At 35.1% G+C, this 20514-nt stretch overlaps 3 protein-coding genes across 17 annotated transcripts; 1 reads left to right on the top strand and 2 right to left on the bottom strand.

The window, feature by feature from the left end:
* The first annotated feature begins 210 nt into the window (after positions 1-210).
* Positions 211-1695, top strand: LOC130945878 (uncharacterized). The gene has a single exon (XM_057874572.1). It carries the CDS (start codon positions 211-213, stop codon positions 1693-1695), a length of 1485 nt encoding a protein of 494 aa, XP_057730555.1.
* A 6387-nt stretch (positions 1696-8082) lies between these two features.
* LOC130945321 (basic leucine zipper 34-like) lies at positions 8083-11492 on the bottom strand. Its single transcript, XM_057874055.1, has 4 exons — positions 10691-11492; positions 10275-10365; positions 10052-10178; positions 8083-8807 (listed from the first exon to the last, which is right to left on the bottom strand). The coding sequence occupies exons 1-4, from the start codon at positions 11296-11298 to the stop codon at positions 8635-8637; spliced, it is 999 nt and encodes a 332-aa protein (XP_057730038.1). The 5' UTR covers positions 11299-11492; the 3' UTR covers positions 8083-8634.
* A 4682-nt stretch (positions 11493-16174) lies between these two features.
* Positions 16175-20235, bottom strand: LOC130946356 (pentatricopeptide repeat-containing protein At1g06270). Of its 15 annotated transcripts, none has more exons than XM_057875082.1 (5): positions 19728-20235; positions 18721-18768; positions 17540-17634; positions 17394-17449; positions 16176-16869 (listed from the first exon to the last, which is right to left on the bottom strand). In XM_057875082.1, exons 3-5 carry the CDS (start codon positions 17614-17616, stop codon positions 16388-16390), a joined length of 615 nt encoding a protein of 204 aa, XP_057731065.1. In that variant the 5' UTR covers positions 17617-17634; positions 18721-18768; positions 19728-20235; the 3' UTR covers positions 16176-16387. The 15 variants fall into 15 exon arrangements, 14 of the variants coding, with proteins under 14 accessions (XP_057731058.1, XP_057731053.1, XP_057731055.1 ...); XM_057875081.1 differs by having other exon boundaries at positions 16177-16869; positions 17540-17779; XM_057875075.1 differs by having other exon boundaries at positions 16175-17406.
* Positions 20236-20514: the final 279 nt, after the last annotated feature.

The raw sequence follows: 20514 nt of genomic DNA, 5'->3' as shown, positions 1-20514 counted from the left end.
GCGTCCGTTGGGGGCAGAGAATCGCTATCGTCATCACCGCCATTAATAATTAACCCGTATAAATCCACTCTAATCCCTCGTATTCGTCTTAAACCCTTCACTAAATCACACACCTTAGTCAATTCTTAAAGCTTAATAATACTCATTCCTTGAAAACCCTAAATCCCAATTCCCGTTCTCAATCCTCAACAGCACTCTCCACATCTTCCAATGGAAGAAGAAAACGACACTCCTCTTCACAACGCAGACGGCAACCAACCCTTCGCGAACCTAACCCATCAGGAACCGAAGACCCGGTTCATGACCCGAACACTCAAACCTGTTCCTTTCAAACCTTCTAAAAACCTCAACTTTGCGCGCCACGAGAAGCTCTTAAGGCGAATCGGTCTCTGGGACTTCGCGCATCTCGAATTCGATAGCCACATTCGGGTTGATCTCATAGAACAGCTTGTAGATAGTTACGAACCTTCCCTACGGTGCGGTTACGTCAACGGTGTTAGGGTTTCGGCGAATCGAACTCAATTGGGGATAGCGCTGAAGCTGCTGCCCCTGAAGGAGGAGAAAGGTGAGATTTTTGGACAAGTGTTGGAAGGTTTGGACTTTGCTGAATCGGTTCAATTCCTTGAGGAGTTTATGTGGAATCGGATGGTTCTGCATGATGATGATGATGATGGTGATGAGGGTGTGATGGTGATGCCTGATGAGGTTTTGGAGTGTGAAAGTTTGATTAGGGAAGGCCATTTTGGGAAGGTTGATTGGGTTGGGTTGATATGGAGCATGGTAGAGAGGGAGATGAGGGAGGTTGGGTTGGTTAAGTGTTACTATGCCTCTCATTTGCAGCTTTTGATCCAGGTGCAATGTGAGGAGTTGTTGAAGGAAGTTCCTTTGGTAGTAGAGGTTGATGATGAGTTTCAGGAGCATAATACTGAACTCAGTTCAGGGAATGTTAAATTACAAAAGAAGAGTATTGAAGGGGACAAGGAAATTTTGGATTTTGGTTTGGATGATCATCTGGGTAAGCCGATTTTGCTGCAATGTGATGTCAATGTGAATAGTTTCGATTACGTGGAAGAGAAAGATGATGAAGAGTATGAGAATGATTCTTTGGAGTTGAATTCTGAAAGAGACTTTATCTCTTCTCAGGATGATCTTGAAATGACTTCCGGAAGTTTATTTGTTGGTAAGGGTCACAAGAGAGCAATTGAATTGGATTATGATAACACAAATCTTTCTTTGAGTGGCAATAACAAAAGGCTGAGAATAGATAATAATCCATGTAATAATGCTGAGCCTGTTGACTTTGATGGCTGTATGGCACGGATGCAAGATTGGATGGAGAAGGCTGCATTGATGTATGCAACAAAGAACAGGTCTTGTGAAGACTCTGCAATGAGTCTACAGAACCTACTAAACCAGATTCAGAACCGGGACAACAAGATAGAGGATTTGCGCAGGGCAATGGTGGATGAAAGAAAGAAGGGACAGATGAATTTGTATAGACTACAGAAGGAACTTGACATGATGGCAAGGCTTCTGGAGGAATACAGAAAGGCCTTGAGGGAAACTCACAAGGCTTTTGCCGAATACAGAGCAATCATCGAGCACAAGCCGATCACCAAGAAGGGACAGTTGAAGAAGAAGCATTTGGCCATTGAACAGAGCTTGAAGGAGGACCATGTAAAAACAATTGCATGAAATTAATGTTAAAAGTCGAGTTCTTGAAACTCCCCTGAAGATGCTTCTCTAACTGCTTAGTAGAGTTTTAATGTTTGATTAATTCTAGGTTTATTGTTGAACAAACTATGGTAATTCATTCTTACATAGAATTATGTGGTAGCACATAACAAATTATGAATATTTGTTTTATCTGCTTGTAATTTGGATCTTTATGGACAAACACATATATCGATGTCTATATTCTGTTGCTTGGTATAGCAAAGAGTTGAATTGAGTGTATTTTTCTGTCAGCCTCTATTCCTTTTCATACTCAACAGTGGTATCTTTTGAAATCAATCCTTTTTGCACCTACAATGATTGGTATGCCTTCAACAATTTTATTATAGAGTGAAAGTAAAATCCTTTGCCATTTGGCGTTCTTTTATCGTACTATGTCTATATCCAGTCACATGTTACATGTATGCAAGGTAGCAGTAGTAGTAGTACGAGGCTACAAGCATATAAGAAAAACAAGGTTAAAACTATTCATGTGCCAAAACTTGTGTTAGTGGTGTTGGCACTTTCCACTATAGGGACAACACAACACTGGTAGTTTGGATTGGGATTTCTGAATGAAATTGATCACTTAATCTTATATTCACTGATGCGTTATATAGAATGCTTATATCCTATGAATGATTGAGAAATTATGCTTGCACTTATAATACATATAACATTCTTTTTAATTATTATGTTACCATCCTATTGTAAAAGACAAATTGTTTATCCAATTTTATTTTTATTAATTAATTTTAATATTAAAGATAAAAGATATCCAAGAAAAATATACACAAAATAAGGGGTAAAAAACCATATTAAGCCAAATGAGTGGAAAAATAATGTAAATACGCCAAAGCAAAAATCGTTTCATCAATAAGCCAGACCGCATTTTTATATAATTCGAACCAGCTTGGTTCGAACTCAAAATGGTAGTAATTCGAACCAGGGTGGTTCGAATTAGAGGTTGTTATTTCAACGTAATTCGAACCAAGGTGGTTCGAACTTCACTCACACATAATTCGAACTAGGCTAGTTCGAACTACTACCATTGCAAAGCATGTAATTCGAACCAAGCTGGTTCGAATTACTCTCCTTCATAAATCGAACCAAGGTGGTTCGAATTACTCTTGATTCGGCTATATAAGGAGTTCGAATCACCCTCATTCGAACTCTTATTCCTCCCCCCTACCCCACAAAATCTCAGAGAAAACGACCGAGATTCTCTCCGAATAATAGCTGAACGGAATACTCTGCTCATGGGGGACGATCCGGCACGGTTATATCGGTTGGACGGAGTCGCTCATATAGCCGGGGTCATCGACGAGGAGGTTAGTACGGAAATATTTTTTATTCTAGCGGTATTTGTGCCTTAGTGGTTTTGCATGTGGGTTAGATGGTGGTTTATGTTAGTGGTTTATGTTAGTGGTTTATGTAGGTGGTTTATGTTAGTAGTTTAAGTTAGTGGTTTATGCTAGTGGTTTAAGTTAGTGGTTTCTGTTGGTGGTTTATGTTAGTGGTTTTGCATGTGGGTTAGATGGTGGTTTATGTTAGTGGTTTATGTTAGTGGTTTATGTAGGTGGGTAATGTTAGTAGTTTTTGTTAGTGGTTTATGCTAGTGGTTTAAGTTAGTGATTTCTGTTGGTGGTTTATGTTGGTGGTTTGTGTTAGCGGTTTTTGCGAGTGGTTTATGCAAACGGTTTATGTTAGTGGTTTAGGGTAGGTGGTTTTCGTTAGTGGTTTTATGTTGGTGATTTGTTTGACTTTTTTTATGCTAGTTGTTTTTACCGTAGCTCTTTTACGTAAACCGGTTTAGTTAAGCTGTTTCTCGTTAGGCTGGTTTATTTATGCGGTTTAGTTGTGCGGTCTATGGATTTGTTTTCTAGTTGGTTATCTTTCATGTAATGTTATGCGGTCTTATTTAGCAGAATGGTATGTTGATGATTTATGATGCTGCTTATGGTTGTGGTTGGATTTCAAGCCGGTTCTAACTGAGCGTTTCATTTTGTGAGCAGCCCCAGCGATGCATTAGGAGCATGCGGCGGCAGCAGGGCATGCGACTTGATGACAGATACGTTCCGTACTTGCAGATGGCAGGTCTATACCATCTTGCAAGGCTGAATGACCGATGGTTCCGGCTAGACGAGGCTCTTGTCAGTGCTTTCGTAGAGCGATGGCGTCCAGAGACGCACACGTTCCACATGCCGTTCGGAGAGTGCACCATCACACTCCAGGACGTGGCATACCAGCTGGGTTTGCCAGTGGACGGCCGTTACGTGAGCGGGTGCTTGTCCGAGTTCCATATATACATCGAGGGTGGCCGTCCAGCCTAGGTCTGGTTCCAGGAGTTGCTCGGAGTTATACCTCCTCCCAGCCAGGTTCAGAAGTACGCAGTTGGGGGATCCTAGAGCAGTTCCTATTCCATTAGAGGCCTCACAGCGGGGTCCGGGGCGAGTTCCTGACATGGATCGTCGGGAGGACGTGCCGGACAGGCGTAGGGTTGATAGGAGGATGGGTGTGGGGACACGGAGGAGCCAGCGTGAGTGGAGGTTCCCTGACCTTGGTGTGCACGATGATTACGACGCCGGTCCCGCTAGAGGCGGAGGACGAGGCCGGCGAGGTAGGGCGAGGGGTCGTCCTGACCATCGGGACGACACCGACGATCAGCATCGGCCCGTTGGTGGGGGTGGTTCAGGGGCTGCTGCATCTGCTGGTACTACCACACACGATCATGGTCATGCAGGTGAGTTGTATGGTACAGGGATGGGTGCCGGGGCTTACACAGGTGATGCTGTACTTGGATCAGGCCCTCTTGGAGATTACTTCGTTGGTGTGCCAGCCGATGACCAGCCTGAGCAGGGGGGGACACCTTGGCGCATCTCCGGATCACAGTGGTCAGACTTCATTGGGTCAGACACGCTTGTTGGGGACTTTGGGAGTCCACGCTTCCTTGACGAGATCAGCGCCATCATGCAGGGGGAGGCCACTCCGCGCAGTGGTGGTCAGACCTCAGGCACACAGGCCCCGTTAGATGTTGATCTGAATGAGCCTCCATCCTCATCCGCTGGTCACCAGTTCCGTCTCGGAGGTACTCCTCCATCCGCCTTCACCGCTGCATCACAGTCTGTCGCAGGGATTTCGGCGACACCCCTGCATGTTGCGCCACCTGCACAGCCTGCCCCACCGGATGACGAGGATGACATCGAGGATGTCGAGCCGTTGATCCGCCGAGGTCAGAGGGCACGGGTACCCCCTCGCTGTGGCACTGGGTCGCATCTGTTTAGATGAGTCATGTTTCATGTATTTTTTTCTTTAAAGTTCAATCATGTATGATTGTGGTTTGTACTTTTTTTTCCATAGTTTGGACAGTTTCCAATATTTAAATATTATTACTGAATAATATTTTATTTTAATTATTGTCTTTAAATAATACTTCTCCGCTAAGTTAACCCCAAAGAAGAGCATTTCAAACAAAGAGGCATGTTAGAGTCTTTTCCGTCATCATATTTGAAACTCGGTGACAGTGTTATGTCTTGTCACCCATTTTTTCCCTCCACCAATTCTGTTCATTTACTTTATTATGTTGTAGTCTGTTCTCCTATGTTTTTTTTTTTTTTATTTCTCTTGTGGGACATTCACTTCGTACAATCAACGAATCTTGAAACAGTTTAGTGATTATTTTTTTCTTATTAATTTCTGCATCCACGGAAAGTGTCGCATTATTCATAAACAATCAAACCGGTCTGGTTCGAACTATGAATAGTGACATAGGCCGGGTTGGCGCCATACGCCGCACCTCTTTGGCCGATTCGGATCTGCCTCGTCCATAGATAAACAGCTCAGTCAGTCTCACCCTAATTCAAACCGGTCTGGTTCGACCTATGATTTGTGTAATTCGAACCAGCCCGGTTCGATTTACACGGAAAACCCTTTCTCTCTATAATTCGAACCACCTTGGTTCGAATTACATTCATTCATAATTCGAACCAGGTTGGTTCGATTTATTAACAAATAAAATAACCTAATTCGAACCACCCTGGTTCGAATTACTAACAAAAATAAACCATAATTCGAACCAACCTGGTTCGATTTACTAACAAATAGAGTTCGAACCAACCTGGTTCGAATTATATAAAAATACGATCTGGCTTATTGCTGTAACGATTTCTGCTTTGGCGTATTTACGTAATTTTCTGAGCCAGTTGGCTTATTATGGTTTTTTACCCCAAAATAAGGGTTTAATTTTTATACACCGACAGTGTATAAAGTTTTACACAATTGTACAATCACAACCGTTCATTTAAATAACCATTTTATACAATTAATATAAAAAATAATTATTTTTGCTAATATGATACTATATAACTTAATGCATATATAAAACGATTTTACACTAACAGTCATTAAAATTAAACATATAACATTCTTTTTAATTATTGTATTACCATCGTATTGTAGACTAGCACCACAAGAGAAAAGGACCATATTATAGAAAGCTCCAAACAAATCTGACACACACACACTAGCTAGGTGCATATTCGTGAGTCGCATCTATTTTAATTTTAAAAATATTAAAAATTATTATTTTTACACTAAAATTAATCATTAATATATTTATATATATAAATATATATTATTTAATTTATTTTTAATATATATTTCTATTATAATATATTTTATACTAGTATCTAATTTTAATGTACATCTATCATAATTGTATAAATATATATAATATATTGAGTAAATAATCAAAATTGTCTTTAAAATATTATTCATTATCCAAATTGGTATTCAAAAATTTTTTTTAATCAAATTCGTCCTTTGATTATTTAAGTTAGTCACGTCAGTCTTTTTGTAACTTTTATTGTTAATGACCTCAGAATTTACCAATATAGCATGTTAAGTGATACTCAAGTACATATTTAACGATTCTAATTGACTGTTAATATAATAAGTCTATAAAATTAGATCAAATCAATTCTAATTTGAGTGATTCTAATTCTTTTAGGTCTTCTTCAATTAAAATTTGATTTCATCTAATTTTATAAACTTATCATATGTGGCTGTTATGTATGTTATGGTATACTTAATATATCACATCAACAATTCTAATGCAATCAATAAAAGAAGTAATAAAAAGACTAAGATGAATAATTTAAAATCTTTAAAAAACAAATTTAATTTCAAAAAAATTCAAAGACCAATTTAAAAAATAAATTTGACAATCTACTATGTTTGATACTTGGGTTGATGTAATAAAAATATTATATATTTTGAGATAATTAGATTGCTTATGATTGAGTCCTAGAAAGTTACTGATAATTGTAAGTTATTTCTCAATAATTTACCAAACAAAGTACATTTCAAAAAAATGAAAAGAAAAAACACGAAGGAGTATCTTTTGCCATTCCAAAGAAAGGTTATATATATGTCGACAAAAGTTTCTTGTACCAAAAACTTGGTATATTGAGAAGGACACAGTATAATTCTACTTATTCTCTGTGCTTGCGGCACCACAGTACTAATGAAATAAGTATATGGTGGTAGCCATATATAACTCTACCTAAAATAATACACTTGATCATGTAGAATAAAACTTGTATTCACACTGAAACTGCATAAATCTTATAAGTCTATACCTACATGATCTGGCTGTGTATTAAATATACATAAAAAAAATCTAGACAAACAAAATATAAAAAGAAAAAAAAAAGTAGTGGTATCTTGCATTAACATCTCTTCTTATGATTCAGGCACATGCAGTTGAGTTACTTAACTGGACCATCCACAATGTCATGACTCGTGACAGCCAAAACATCACATTCATGCCACTGTAAATGTCATAACACTATTTATATGCTAGCTCTAACATGTATCTATATATCTATATAAGAACAAATTGTCACTCTCAATTTTCCAAAAATTAAATCTAACTTTTGAAAATGATTGAGAATCTTAAATATATAATAATTCTCTTAATTCTTAAATGACAGAAAATTTAAACATTTTTTTTCATTTTTACATATTATATATCTACATGCATTGCAGATACTATAGTAGTAGAGAGCAGATCAGAAATATTATTGTCTCCACTCTCCCACATTTAATTTCTTAAATGTCCTTCCTCCATTTAGGGTCCGTATTTCATTCATCAAATAAATGCATGGCCAGATACAGTTTTAATAATATTTACAGTAGCCATGTTCTGATGTTATGCATACTTATATGATATCAGATATAAAAGACCTTACTATAACGAGACAAAAAAATATTTTACAGTTATGGCTGTGTCTCTTTCAAATAATATTATTAATGCATGACCAATTTGGTTTAATTATCTCCTTAAACAACAATCAACAACTTGCTATATTATAGTAACTTGGAAATCATAGATAATAATAACTTGGTTTATTTACAATTTGGACCCTTTTTGAATCGATAATCAAATAAGAATGGTTACACAATAGTACAAACCACAAATCAAATAATTTCCAACATGAATCGAAATTAACAGAGCTTTTTGAGAGAGAGTAGAAGTGGTCCCCTTTCCTTAAGAGAAATGAAATTAAAGTTAAAACACATCACGTGGTTGCAACAGTTTCATGGCATCCACCACCATCGATCAGAACCATCAAAATGTGGCCTCAGAACGTGACTCTTCTCAGTCAACAGAAAAAGTTTCCCCCTTTTTCATCATCAATTTCCTAATAAAACTTCTCACCAAATATCTCACAACCCCATCATACAGTATTATTTATACATTTACATCCAAAAACGAAATTATTCTGCAACTTCTTTGTAAAAAAATATAAAGAATCACAGCTTTAATTTGTCTTCATCTTCATCATCATGTACTTAAATCCTAGCTAGATAGATAGATAATTTGGTTGATGTTGTTGGGGTTACAACGTTTAATTCTTGTCAAACATTGAGAATCTGTTCATTCTGCCTTGGTGACGGCGATGGCGACGGCGGCGACGCTCGTAACGGTGATGAGCATGGTGCATTGTTATTGTTTTCCATCTTCTTAAGGTTCTGTTGGTGATACACTTGCCTCAGTCTCTCTATCTCCCTCTTCAGTGCTTCTTGATGAGCTGCATGCATATTCAACCCATCAAAAATATTTCATATACTCATTTTATTATCTATCATACGTAAAATCCACATAATTATTAAACTTTATCTAATAATACAAAAATATTTTTCATCTTATTAGCCTATTATAATTTATAACTGAGTATACAAAAATGTTATTCGTACACTAAAATCAATTATTAATGTATTTGTATATAAATATATGTGTATTTTAATTAATTTTCAATATGTATTTATATTTCAATATATATTTTATATTAATATCTGATTTTAGTAGTTAATTTTAGTGTACACATATAATATAGCCAAATATCATACATATATAAATACTAGGACTACACGCATTGCCGGTTTCATATATAATTAGTAGCTCTCTTTTCTAAAGTAAATATTATTATTATTATTATTATTATTATTATTAAAGTAATTTGTTATTTATTTACTTTTAGATAAAATATATAGAATAATACTATATATCTAAGTCTTTTTATTAATCTAAATTTAACTAAATTGATTTAATATAACAAAAATCAGTTATGATTAATATTATTTTAAATTTTATTATTTATTTTAATTGAACTTAATTTATAAAAAATTTTAAATATATAATATTATTTATATACTGATCAACCTAAACAAAAGTCTCTCAACAAAATTAATTATCAAACGATTGTCTAATAAAAGAAAAAATTTAGGTGAACAAAATTAAAAATATTATTTATATATTAAAATTAATTATTAAATTTATCTGTTATATTAAATATATATTATTTAACTTATTTTTATTATATATATTTTATATTTTAATATATATTTTATATTAATAATTAATTTTAATATGTACTTCACATGATTGTTAATTGATCATATAACTTAGTTTAAAAATTAAGTAGAAAGATAAATAATGTGGATCCTAGTAATCTACTATGACTATACTATAGGCAATAAAAGTACTGGAGCTGATAACATCCACCCACCACATATATCTTAAACATTATGATTAATTGTATTATATGTACCAGAACAAGTAGCTTTTAATTATTACTTCATGCTTATTATTGATCTGATCTATTATTGCTCCCTACATACATTAACCATATATATTAAATAAAAGATAACTATAATTAGCTAGCTAGCTAGCTAGTAGCTTCCACCCTAAGAGGAGTTAAATAAATGAATGCGAATCTATTAATAGCATGTATAATAATTAAAAATAGTAATGAAGAGTTGATGAAGAAATTACCATCTTTGAAAATCTTGTCTTGGGCAAGGGCGGCGATTCTTTGCTTGATAGCACTATTGTCAACATTTAGAAGCAAACGCTGATGATCTAAGAATGCAACCCGTGGTGACAGCACTGAAACTTCCGCCTTCAATTTTGGTCAACGCAAACAAAAAATAAAGTCAACTTTCTAATAATATAAGTCAATATTATGTATTATTATGTGCCGCAATAAATAACTCACCTGTAATGAAGTTACACTCCTCTCTAATTCTGATATGTATTGCAACTTTCTCACTCTCGATCTTTGTGCAGATTGTCTATTTGCCAAAATTCTAATACAAAACAAACAAAAATTTTCAGTTAAAATAATAAAAATGTAAAGTAAAGCAATTTTCATATAATAATTCTCAATAAAATTCATTAATAACTATTCATAATAAACTGAAATTCATATTATAATAATGTTTTTGCAATTTTGCAGTTGCTACATAAAATTTTAAGAGAGAGATTTTTAAAATAAAAAATATAAAAATTTAATCAACAAATTTTATTATCATATTTAAATAAAAACATTTTGCAGGTAAATAGTAAATTAAAAATTAAAATTATTACTAACAACATGAAAGTAGGAGGATGAAATGATGAATATTAATGTACCTTTTGACTCTCTTGGGATCAGTAATTCGGTCATTGGAAGAAGCAAGATTGTTGGTGTTGTTTGAAGGCAGCGCATTATTGCTTTCTTCTTCCACTTTACATTGGCTTTCAACCTCATCCGCTTCATTCTTCAAATTCAATTTCATTTCCTGTTCTTCCTCATCCTTCGAATTCTTCTTCACATTAACCTCCTCATTCTGGTAACTCGTTTCTTTCTCGTCGCTTGTAGTGTTTGAAGACGACATCGTTGGCGGCATCGGAATACCCCCACCATTAGCAATCTCGTCCGTGAACATCGACATGAATTGTTCATCGTCGAACTTTTCAAATTCACTCTCCTCATTATCCCTTGGGGGGACGGCACCGTCCCCGCCACAATTCTCCCCTGCCAGCAACGGCACCTCCAGGAAGGTGATCGAGTCGCTCACCGACCTGCGATGCGCGCCGCGTCTGGCAGAGGAGAAGTCTAGGAACTCGTCCACCCAGGTCGGGTTCTGAGGAAGCTGATATTGGCTTGCATTGAGAGACGGCGGTGGCATTTTCTGGGGGGAAGGGAAGTCCGGCCAAGTTGGCGACATATTTGGAATCTTGGGAGGCAATTGCGCCATTGATGAGTGTGGATGAAAGAATGTGCGAGATATATTTTCAAAATATATAAAAGTCCAAGAATTATTTCAAAGAAGAAGAGGAGGAGATAGTTGTTTTTGTTGTTGGTTGGTTGTGGCTGTTATTATTGTTATTGTTGATGATGTGGTTGACGTCGTTGCAGTCTCCCTAACAACATTTGCATTTAAATGTGTCAATGGGAGATCAAGGATGAGAGATAGAAAGAAAAGAGGAAACCCAAAATTGAATATTTATACTAGAATAATAATATCCGCCATTGCAGGGAATGTTACACAGAAAGATATAAAGCCACAAGAACTACAAACACATACACCATATAAAATCAATTCCTTTTATTTAATTAACAAATATAATAATATTATTTAATACTCAAAATTAGCCACTAAATTTATATATATATATATATATATATATATATATGAAAAAATTTTGGGATTAACAGTTTTTAGCAATTTTAACAGATCAAATTGTTTTTAATAAATAAATATTATTAATTCATGAGAATAAATATTAACAAATATAAATACAAATTATATTAATTTATGTGTGTAAATTTTTATAAATATAAATATAAATTATATATTTTTTATGCAAATTTTTGTAAATGTGAATAAAAACAATATAAGAATGAATGTTTTTTTATGTACATAAAATAATTGTAATAAACATATCCATGTTATTAATTATGGATTTGAATAAGATAAAAATTCACATATTTTTATATAAAATTGATAGTTAAAAATTATTAAATAGTAATTTAGTCAAACTTATCAAATTATCTAATAATTTTTAAATATCAACTTTAAATCCTTAAATAAAGATAGCATATAAAAAAATGAAAGAGGATATGGTGTAATGTTGTGGGAGTGGGAGTGGAATGTCACATGGGATTGGACAGCTATAAACAGCTGTGGAAGGGAGGGGAGGGGGTTCTCTGAAGCCTCAACGGTATTGCTTGAAAGTCGCCCGTAGATTTAATAGCTATTAGCTAGTGGGAGGAATCATCCACCACGTGCCCCTTGTGACCTTCTCTTTACTACTCCACATTGCTCCCTTTTTCATATCCCTTATCTTAACAACATTGCTTTAATTTTCTGTAACATTTTGGTCTGCGTATATATGCTTCTGTAACATTAACATAACACAGTCAAACAAGGTATGTATGTATGTCATATCAAAAGCCTATACTATTACACATATCTATTTACTAAGTACTAACAAATTCTTGAATATTCTTCGAGTGTTAATTAAAGGTTGGAGAAAATATCTTAAATTGGAAATGGTTGGCTTGCAATGCCGCCTATAATTAAGTAATTACAAGTTACTGGAGAAAAGAAAAAGATGTGTCTTATTATGTTGCTAAAAATAAGGTGGCCATACATCACGTTAGGTTACTGTTGATGAAATTTTAAAGACCGTGTCTTAAGACAAAAGGTAAGACAAGACAGCCCCACTTGATGGGATTAGTGATTGGTGAAATCATATGCCTCTGTGAATGTGATAATGATCTTTATCTATATGTGAGGAGAACAAACCCCATGTGCATAAGATTTTATACTCTATTAGTGGTGCCTATATATATATATATATATACATATATACATATATATATATATATACATATATACATATATATATGTATATATATATATATGGGTGCAAGGGTATTAGTTTAATGAAGTAATTAGGATAAGCAGTGGAATAATTGAGACGATACATGAGCTGTGAAGTGGTTTCTTTCTTTGCTTTCTTCTCAAAGCATTCCCACATGTAGGGTATATGCTTTCTTTCTTTCTCTCTGCGTGTGCCTGTGTTTCGAGGTACCTTCTTCCATTCATCTTATCTTAACCGCAATTAATATATTATTTTACCACGATGCTATATGTACTCCAAATTCAGTTATTAATATAAAATATATGTTAAAATATAAATATATATTAAAAATAAATTAAATTATTTATTTTTATACATAAATATATTAATAATTAATTTTAATGATTGATTTTGATATACGAATAATATTTTTGATTATTTGAAGACCAATAGTGTTTGACAAAGCTTCCTATGTCATCATTAACTGCATGAGATGTGCATATAAACTATATATTTTATGTATATCATTTATATTCCGAATCTTATTATATAAATAATCAATATAGTGAAGTGCCTGCCAATAGAGCATCTTCAAGGACGAATTTCATAGCATATATAATTAATATGTAGCATCTAGCTATTTGATTAGTATAGCTAGCTCTTGCATTTCCGTGTATTTTTTAAGCCCTCCGTCAGTTCTCAATCATGATTTTTGGCTGAAAAAAGATAAGTATATCTAAAAATATTACATAATTAAAGGCCATTTTGTCATTCAGTTTTTGTTAAAAATTGTGTTTTATTTTTTTTAAATACAAGACTCGAATTAGATATTTATTTGTTTTTAGAATGAACAAGAATAAGGATACTATAATCCCATCCATAAGAGAAGGAATAACTAGAGCCAGTTGGCGTTGGCCAATTATGAATTATGATCATTCACTATGAGTCGATGATATTATACACCAAATTTCAACCCCCCCCCCCCCCCCCCTCCTTCCTTCTTATTTTTATTTTCTGATTTTCTAATTTATTTTAAAACATAATCACAAATTTACAATAAACGGAAGAAAAATGAAGTGACAATAATTCATCATCCACAATCATGATGCCAATCATGATTGCAACATCTGTTCGTTTCGCCATATTATATTGTCTACTTTTGGAGATAAAAAGAAAAAAGGGTAACTTAGTTCTCGCTAATGAATTCCAACCAATCTTGAAGAAAAGAATCTCAACTAATAATAACTCAAAGAAGAGAATCCCAACTAATTGATTGAGAAGAGAAGAATCCCAAATATAGTTTGCAATTTTGCATTTTCCTTCCAAAAAAAAAAAGCCACGTTTAATTATGACTCTCAATATTTTCTTTTTTTGGTGACTAATTATGTCCCTCAATATGTTGATTTTAAGAACCCAAATGCCATTAATTTAATTTTCTAATGAAGGAATTTCCCTTTTGCTTTAAAAATGAACTTAATCCAAGAATTGATATCTATCAATAAGTTTCCAAGTCTAGCTTTCAGCTGCTTCACTATTAACAAAGACTGTCAAGTGATTATACAGAATATTCTGATAATCATATCCTTAAGTATACTATGGAATATATTATTGCAGAGTTCAAACAATCCAAGTTGTTAATCAATGTTGTATTGAGCTTACAAAAAATACCCATGTGCCATTGGCTTTGGCATGAAGTTAGCGGGGATGGACAGCTATCACTGATTCATTATCCCTGCATCTTTATATATAAATTTCTGAAATTATGTTGACATTATTGCATACCATCTCCCACTTAAATAATGCTACTTGAATCTGTTTTTCATTAGTCATAGAAACCTTTTGCACTGTCCTTTACTCACATCCTTATCATTACCCTTATTGGATAGGATGTGACTCCCACTTTGAATAAAGTTGCAATAAATCCAATAATAGAAGGTGTGTGAAACAGCTTTTAATACAGAGTGAGTAAATCTATTACTCATTGCTCATGTAAAACTTGGCTAGAACGGTCAATTCACACCCATGAAAACACTGAAAGGTGACATAATTCAGTTAGAGGAAGAAAAAGAATAGCCGTTAGAGGAAGAAAAAGAATACCCTTGTGCAAGTTCAAGACCTTATGTTTCTTGGTCATGCAAAATAAGTGTACACAGAATCCTTGCTTTGTTAAAACTCAGAAGCATAAGAATTGAAAGGCATGGGTACAAGAACATAAATATGCAGCCGCAATGCCTCTAAAAAGAATGAGCATGCATTGAAATGGGTAAACAATAAAAGCATTAAGCAAGACAAGAGTCTTACCCTCTATATTCTTTAAGAATAAAAGCAGATTGTTCACAGTGAAAATCAAATCAAATCAGATTCTTGTTCTCCAATTTGCACTAAGACAAGCCATGAAGATTAGTAAAATCCTTTGTGTCCATGTAGCATGCAATCTATGGATAACTTCGAATGCATGTTCTGAAAGCCACAAGAATAATTCATCTGAAGTAAACAAAATCTTGAGCAGCAGATATGAAAGTTGGCTGAAATGACATGGCCAGACATGCACAACACAGAAGAATGGGAAGTCTGTTTTGCCATTTCAACTTTATTCAAGCGGTGTCTTTTCAGAAAATTGTGGAAGGGACCTAAATCATGCTGTGACTATAGTTGGATATGGAGAACAAGGTTTCAACTATCAAGTATTGACTAGAGGAAAACTCATGGGCAAGTAACTGGGGCGAAGCTGGCTATATTAGGATGAAGCGTGAAACCATGGACGAAGATGGGACTTGTGGCATTACTACGGATGCTAGCTATTCTGTCATCACAGATGAAGCAGTATTGTAGCCTAGTGACAGGCTGTGATTATAGAATGAAACATGTTAGCTCAAGAAGATTATTACAAAGCTTTAGAAGGGTTCAACTATGGCCTCGAAACAATCATATGAAATTGAGTAACATGCAAGAAGATTAGGAAACATTTTGGGGACCAAAAGTTAGGAACAAAATGGGGGAAGGAGAAGTTATAATATTATAAAAAAAGTAAACAAAACTTCAACAAATGAAAGAGAAGATAGCTTAACCAATTCCAGTGAAAAGATAAACTAAATCTAAGTCCATTGATTCTATATGAATTACATGTATTGAATGTGAAAACTAGTAAAACAAAAAACAATGTAACACTTGAGCAAAAACGACATGACATAGAGCAGTTAAAAATATGGTGCATTTATTTCTGCGACAAACTTCTACATCAGTCATTTTCTTAGACAATCCTATGAGACTAATATCGCTAAAAAGTCATGCTATAATGGAATGTATTCAAAAGCTCAAAGAAAATCCAGCTGTGTTATATATACTTATATTTTTTTCATGCTTTAACTTCAAAGATTATAACTCGATAGATTTTGAAAATCCATAATTTTATTGCATTACGTAGTCACTCCTTCAACATCAAGAATTGTTATTTGACAATTCTAAATAATTTCAAAGCTAAGATTTTAGTGATGTGAATCTTTGCCTCACAGCACAAGCTATCTTCCACTCTCCTATGCTAGCTAGGCCTTCAATTATTTTCTGCCTGGCCTTGATATATGGTATAAAACCTCTTTCTGTCATTCCCATTGCAACCTTTCCAGCTAAAACATACTCATGTTTCTCCAAGCACCCTTCAATGACTGCCTCATAACTCTCGAACTCAACAGAGTGACCCTCTTTCTCCAGTAACTCGATCATCTCAACAGCTTTCCATATCTCCCTGTTTGCCCGCAATGCTGCAAACAATTTCACTAGTGTTCCCTGTCCTGGAGTCAACCCATATTTCACAACCATTTGCTTCATCAAGTCCACTGCCTCAGCAGTCTTTCTGGCTCTGCTTATTGCACCAATCACAATGCCATAGCTATTAAAATCGGGAATACATCCTGCTCCACCCATGCCATTCAAGACTTTAACTGCCTCTGCCAATTGACCAACTGCACAAAGAGACGATAGTAGATAATTACAAGTCCCACAGTCAGGATGATATCCAATTGATTGCATCTCAAGCAAAACATTAGCTACAGAATGAGAGAGACAACGGTGATCCAACCAAGCAGAAGTGAGGAGAACATGTGTCTGAGGAACTGGAAAGCAGCCAGAACGCAGAGTCCGTTGTAGGACAGCAAGTGCAATTGGGAGCGGATGAGAACTTTGGAGGGTGTAAGTTAGCAAGAAGGAAAGGGCTATCTTAGGCTTAGAGCGAGGTCTGAGAGGTATAAAAGATTGCAACATTTCATCAATAACTTGCACTTGCATGTTCTGGGAAAATGAAGAAAAGAAAGAAAAAGGATTATTCTTTGAACTATGGCAGGACTCTAAGGGAATGAGAAGGTCAGGGATTTTAACATAGTTTTTGGCTTCCACCTCAGCTCTAATATCCTTCTCAAGCTTTTGCAGTGATGACACCGAACGTACCAAATGGCACTGGTTCAAAAGAGGGTGGAAAGGTAAAAGAAACCTTTGCATTGTAGCTGCAAAGACCATTCTTGGTGAATTAATATACTCCCAAGGCACCTTGTGACTCAAGAAACATGAATCCTGTTCGAAGTTAGTCAAAAAAGGAGATAATTTGAGTCAAATAGATGGAAGTCAATAATAAAGCACCTTTGTTTTCCTCTGTTCGTAGAGGACTTTTGGCAAACACTTGGTGGGTAGCCAAATAGATTTTGAGTCATGGTCATGTGTTAATCATAATTCAGCTGAAAGTAAAGAAATCAGAACACTTAGGCAAAGAAAAATCACTTTTTTGTGTATAAAGTCATATAACATCACCGATACAAAATCAAATAATCATTAGTGGTCATCCTCCAAAATCCCATTTTGCATAATTTGCAAGTAGCGCACCTGAAAATAATTTATCAAAAACATAAGGGCAAACAAATAAACATTATAGTATTTTCATAATCCCAACTAACAAGAAAAAATTACCAAAACAACAACAACAACAACAACAACAACCAATTTCCCACGCCATTGCACACTAACCTAAACTAATTTTAGCTCCTTTCGACAATAAAAGAATTACAGATAAAAAATCCATTTTGCTTGCACAAGGGAGGCAAGTAAATTAAAGGAAGAACCTTTGGACTTGTCTTAAAAAAAGTGCATCGCTACTCACTAGGGGGTGTTCATGGGCTGGATGAAACCAGATTTGTCTGGGCCCACACAGCCACACACAACCCTAAATATTGACTGGGTCTAAGACCCTTACTTGGTTCTAGAGCCGATGAAACCTCATTACTTTCGGACTACAATAAAACCCGGTCTCTATAAATCCTAAAGTAAAAAAGAATGAAAAACAACTTGCTGCCAATGGAACTTAAAATGCAGAGTTGAACATTGATACAAATTTATCTTATACAAGTTCCAACTCATCAATTTGCAAGAACAGATCCATATACCAAGAGTCAGATATTTTGCTAGAATTTGGACTCAACAAATCAAGTATAAGCAAGGTTCTGAAAACCGGACCGATTATCGAACCGCTCTAGTTACTGGTTTACTGGTTCATTGGTTCAACTAGTTCAACCGTGGTTCAACCAAAAAAATCATTTTATAATAAACAGCTGATTCTATAAAAATTCAATGAATAGAGCAACTGGTTCTAAACACTCTTCTACAGCATTTTTTTACTTCAAAAGGGGATCATAAACAACTAGATCTATGAATAAACAAACTACAATAATATGCAATGCCAAAAATAGGCCAATGATGAAATAATAAAGGGTTTCTCTCTTCAATTCTATGTTCAAGCTTGTAACAGACCAGAATCAACAGAGTAATACCGTTGAAATTGTCTTCTTTCTTAATTCTTATATACCTCAGAGAATTTCCTACAAAATGAAAATTGAACACAACACACAGCCTTAAAACAAAAACAAAACAACACTCAGAAATCATCACCTCTTCCAAACACAGCCTTAAAACAAAACAGAACAACATTCAGAGTTTGAGCATTGATCACAAAAAATTGATTTCTGAAACAAAACAAACAATCAACAAAACAATGAAAACAGAATTTTTTTCCTTCAGAAGATGAAAACAATGAAAACATGAAGCATATAATAAATCAATGATAACCAATATCAAGCAATAATCTCAAAGACAACAATAAATAAACAACAACAATTAGGCAAATAATCAAGAACAAGACCTAAATAGAAAATCTAACAAATTAAATCACAGCAACCTAACAATTTAGCAAATTAAAACAACAGTAGCCCAACAATTTAGCAAATTATCAACTTAACAAGTTCAAGAACAGAAAATCACAACAAAAACAAAAAAAAATAAAAAAATAACAGAAGAACAACAGAACAACAACACAAGAACAATTAGCAAATTAACAAGTTCACAATAACAGTTAAGATTTACCAGAAGAACACTAATGCAAGTGGCATCATCATGCTAATATGTTTTCTGCAAAGATGCTATTTGTGCAGCTAAAATTTTCTAATTACTAAGATTCAATTATTCTAATTTCACATGCAATCAACTTACTAAGTTTCTAAAAGCTAGAAATTATAAATCCAACCAGAAACATGGTTAAAGCATTTCATCAAACATGTTGAGTGCGGTAAAATTAAAACGAAATAAAAGAATTCAAAGCTTAATATCAATATGATAGAGAAGAGAACATAACTATTGTAACCTTAATTCAGTCTATGAAAAAATCCAAACCACTACCAAATCAAAGTTACTTATTGTAATAGAAATCAGAAGTTGCAGAGTTTGAAGCAGAGTATTGGTGTTGTGTGAGTGTATTGTCTGGTGGCGGGTTTAGGGAACTCACGGCGGCGACAAAAGAGAGCAGTTCGACGGCTAGGTGGAGCGCGCGGGTTGGTCGCAGAGTTTGAAGCAGAGCAGCGTGGCTTCCAGACGAACGCGAATGCGAACTCGAACGGTGAGCGGCGAGTGAACGCGAACGTGAACGGCGAAGAACACGAACGAAGACGACAGCTGAACGAAGACGCGAACGTGAACGGCAAACAAACGGCGACGAAAGCGCGGCTGAACAGACAAAGACGACGGACGCCGAGCTCGAGGAAGCAGCCGCGATCGGTGACAGCGAACAGGGGTTGAAGACTTGGAGCACGAGGGAAGCTAGATAGACGGACGGATGGCGAACTTTGAGTGCGACGGACGGCGGCAGTATGCCACACCTTGCGGCGGTGGTGTAGTTTTTCGGCTGGGTTTGTGTGATCTCTTTCTGAATGAAAGAAAGAAAGGGAGAAAGGGAGAAAGAGGAGCTTCCGTTTTTCTGTAAACCGCCTGGATTTCGATTCGGTCTGACCGACCGGTTCTCATCCAATTCAACATTTTTCACCGATTTTCTGATCAACAGTTTTACATACTTGACTGTTAATGTTGTCGGTTCGCGATTGAATCGGTCCGACCAATCGATTCGGTCTAATTTTTAAAACTATGAGTATAAGTAGGGGTGGTAATGGGTAGGGTAGGGTTTGGATCTAACCCTAACCCTATCCGCGAGTTGAGATTTTTATATAAACTCAATCCTACTCTATCTGCGAGTTAAGAATATCTCAACCCTAACTCTACCCGCTTTTAACTCGCGGGTA

Source organism: Arachis stenosperma, chromosome 8 (assembly GCF_014773155.1).
Source record: "Arachis stenosperma cultivar V10309 chromosome 8, arast.V10309.gnm1.PFL2, whole genome shotgun sequence".
In the NCBI taxonomy this organism is placed as follows: domain Eukaryota; kingdom Viridiplantae; phylum Streptophyta; class Magnoliopsida; order Fabales; family Fabaceae; genus Arachis; species Arachis stenosperma.
The sequence above is the reverse complement of the archived record's forward strand: the minus strand, read 5'-3'. Positions and strand labels throughout refer to the sequence as shown.

Bases quoted from the DNA above. Each gene is read 5' to 3' on its own strand.
- LOC130945878 (XM_057874572.1), top strand. From the start codon at position 211: ATGGAAGAAGAAAACGACACTCCTCTTCACAACGCAGACGGCAACCAA.
- LOC130945321 (XM_057874055.1), bottom strand. From the start codon at position 11,298: ATGGCGCAATTGCCTCCCAAGATTCCAAATATGTCGCCAACTTGGCCG. The intron at 10,366-10,690 runs GTACATTAATAT...GTTTTGTATTAG, and splicing joins GATCCCAAGAGAGTCAAAAG to AATTTTGGCAAATAGACAAT. The intron at 8,808-10,051 runs GTAATTTCTTCA...ATATGCATGCAG, and splicing joins AGACAAGATTTTCAAAGATG to CTCATCAAGAAGCACTGAAG.
- LOC130946356 (XM_057875070.1), bottom strand. From the start codon at position 17,419: ATGGTCTTTGCAGCTACAATGCAAAGGTTTCTTTTACCTTTCCACCCT.